This window comes from Citrus clementina, unplaced genomic scaffold, assembly GCF_000493195.1.
Source record: "Citrus clementina cultivar Clemenules unplaced genomic scaffold, Citrus_clementina_v1.0 scaffold_22, whole genome shotgun sequence".
NCBI lineage: Eukaryota > Viridiplantae > Streptophyta > Magnoliopsida > Sapindales > Rutaceae > Citrus > Citrus x clementina.
The window spans coordinates 68,137-71,220 of NW_006262576.1; the positions used below are offsets into that span (position 1 = coordinate 68,137).

General features: G+C 39.6%; 1 protein-coding gene across 1 annotated transcript in view; it reads right to left on the minus strand.

Moving 5' to 3' along the window:
* LOC112100722 (putative disease resistance protein RGA4) overlaps window positions 1–1,126 on the minus strand; it is a 14,906-nt gene extending 13,780 nt beyond the window's left edge. The window contains exon 1 of the mRNA XM_024190021.1: window positions 119–1,126. Within this exon, the coding sequence (XP_024045789.1) occupies window positions 119–1,126 (1,008 nt within the window). The remainder of the gene's footprint in view (window positions 1–118) is intronic.
* Window positions 1,127–3,084: the final 1,958 nt, after the last annotated feature.

The following is a 3,084-nucleotide window of genomic DNA, read 5'->3' on the forward strand; positions in this document are numbered from 1 at the left end:
CTATATGACTATACCAAGCTCGGGGTGCTTGTTTTAGTCCATATAGAGCTTTTTTCAATTTATAGACTTTATGCTCACTGCCTAATTTCACATATCCATGAGGTTGTTCGATAAATACCTCTTCTTGTAGCTCCCCATGCAAGAATGCTGATTTCACGTCCAGTTGAAAAACAGGCCATGAATTTTGTGCTGCAAGAGCAATAATCAATCTTATCGTTTCAAGTCTTGCAACCGGAGCAAATACTTCTTTATAATCCACGCCGAACTCTTGCTTGTAGCCTTTGGAGACTAGGTGTGCCTTGTATTTATCAATTTCACCATTTTCCTTCAATTTTGTCTTGTAAACCCACTTGACTCCTATTGTCCTCTGCCCCATTGGAAGTTCAGTCAACTCCCAAGTATTATTTTTTTCAATGGATGCAATTTCTTCATCCATGGCTTTTAGCCATTTTTGTTCTTTGATAGCTTCTTTAAAAGTTGTAGGATCACATTCTGAAAACAAGGCAAAGTGTATGAGTGGATTCTCAAGAGCGTTAAATCCTGTTACCTCATAATCTGACATCCATGCAGGCCTTCTTCTATCACGTTGAGAACGTGAATCTGTAGCTTCAACTTGTTCATCAAGTTCATTTGTTGCTGGTGGAGTTTCTGCTGAGACTCTATTTTGCGGCAGGTCAGGAGCAGAGACTGTTGAAGGCTGAAGTTGCTGTGAATTTTCTTCAATTTCACCATCGAAATCTATTGGAATTTGCTGCCCAACAGAACTGCATCTCCACATCCATGTCTTCTCTTCATAAAAAATGACATCACGACTAATGACAATTTTCTTGATGATGGGATCATATAATTTGTAGGCCTTTGAATGATCACTAACACCAAGAAAAATGCACTTTACACCTTTGTCATCTAATTTTCTTCTTTTCTCATCTGGTACGTGGACATATGTTATACATCCAAATACCCGAAAGTGATCTACTGCCGGCTTACATCCACTCCATGCTTCTTCAGGAGTTATATTTTGAACAGCTATTGTGGGGCTTCTGTTCAAAATATAAACACTCCAAACAACTGCTTCAGGCCAAAAACTTTTGGGAAGATCACTCCTCTGCAGAAGGCTTCGTACCATATTAAGAATTGTACGATTTTTCCTCTCGCATACACCATTTTGCTGAGGTGTGTAGGTTGCTGTCAATTGTCTTCTAATTCCATGATTTTCACAGAAGCTTCCAAATTCTTGAGAGTTGAACTCTCCACCACGATCAGTACGCAATATTTTAATTTAGCTGTCAGCTTCGCTTTCAACTAGTGCTTTAAACATTTGAAAGGCTGTGAAAGCTTCCGATTTTTCTTGCAAGAAATAAACCCAGGTTTTTCGACTAAAATCATCAATAAATGAGCTAAAAAATCGTTTACCTCCATTTGATGTTGGCTTGATTGGCCCACATAAGTCAGAATGCACTAGCTCCAACACTTTCTTTGCCCTCCGAGATTTTCCTTTTGGAAAATTATCTCAATGTTGCTTACTGACAATACACTCTTCGCAAAGCTGTGAAGGTTGCTCAAATTGTGGAAGGCCTACCACCATATTTTTCTGCTGCAAGGTCTTCAATCCACCAAAACTAAGATGCCCGTAACGAAAGTGCCATAACCATGCTATATCTTTGAAATTTGCAGCAAAACATGAGTGTGCAATATGGTGAAGATACAATGGAAACATTTTGTTTGCCGTCATTTTCACTTGAGCAATTAAGCCCAATTTTTCATCGTGGATTCGGCAAACTCCTTCCTTGATAGAGATCTCATAGCCCTTTTCTTGTAACTGGCCAACACTAAGAATGTTAGTTTTCAATTTAGGAACGAATAGAACATTTGAGATAGAATGAGAACTTTCCTTGGTTTGGATTGCAACCCTTCCTTTCCCCATGACAGAAACTGTGGAGTCATTACCAAATTTTACAGTATTTCGAAAAGTCTCATCCAAGTCAGAAAAAGCAGATTTATCCCCACACACATGATTGCTGCAACCGGTATCTAAGTACCATAGATTTTGGTGACTTTCCTCCTTTGTATGACTTGCCATAAGAAGGGAAATTTCTTCTTCCTCCTTTTCTGCAAAGTTAGATTTCTCGCCACGATTCTTATTTAAATTAGTACGGCACTCGGAGCGGTAATGACCGTACTTCTGACAACGGAAGCATTTAACTTTCGATTTGTCTTTAGACTTTGGTTTATGTCCTGTCGAATTCTGACCATCACAATCCTTTCCTTTTCCTTGAGAATCATCAACCTTTTCTTTTGATCTGTTCTGTCCATTCTTGCCTTTCTAGCCTCCTTTACCCCCTCCAGTTGGTTTGAGATTTGCTGCTGCCTGTAATGCCTGTTCTTCCTTATCCTGTTGGATTACTTTCTGCTCATGGACTAGCAAAGTGCTTTCCAATTCATCAATCGAAAGTGTGTCAATATCCCTTGATTCCTCAATCGCACAAACAATATAGTTAAATTTTGCCGTTAAAGATCGAAGAATCTTCTCAATTATGATAACATCCTCGAGCTGCTCGCCATGAATTCGTCTCTTATTTGCGATTGCCATTGTCCTTGCAAAGTATGCTGAGACCGACTCTCCCATCTTCATTCGTAGAGATTCAAATTCAGCTCAAAGTGTCTGGAGGTGTACCCGCTTCGCCCTTGCTGTCCCTTGGTACTTCTTTTTCAAGGAATCCCAAATTTGTTTGGAGGAGTCTTTGTTAAGAATTGTTTCCAAGATTGAGCGATCAATAGCTTGGAACAAGTAATTCTTTGCCTTGAGATCCTTTAATTGTTGCCCTTCAAGCTCTATTTTCTGAGCATCCGTCAAAACAACACCGGCTGGTGGTTCAGTTATTCCAATTGAAACAACCTGCCAATACCCCTTGGACCTTAAGAAATTCTCCATCAACATGCTCCAATGGTCATAGTGACCATCAAAGCGGGGAATTGCAGGTTGAACAAAATTCTCAGAAGCCATGAATTTCTACTGCTGCAACACGAGTGAAAAAAGAGACAAGTAAGTTGCTGTTACTAACTCTGTCAATCCCACTTTTCTAA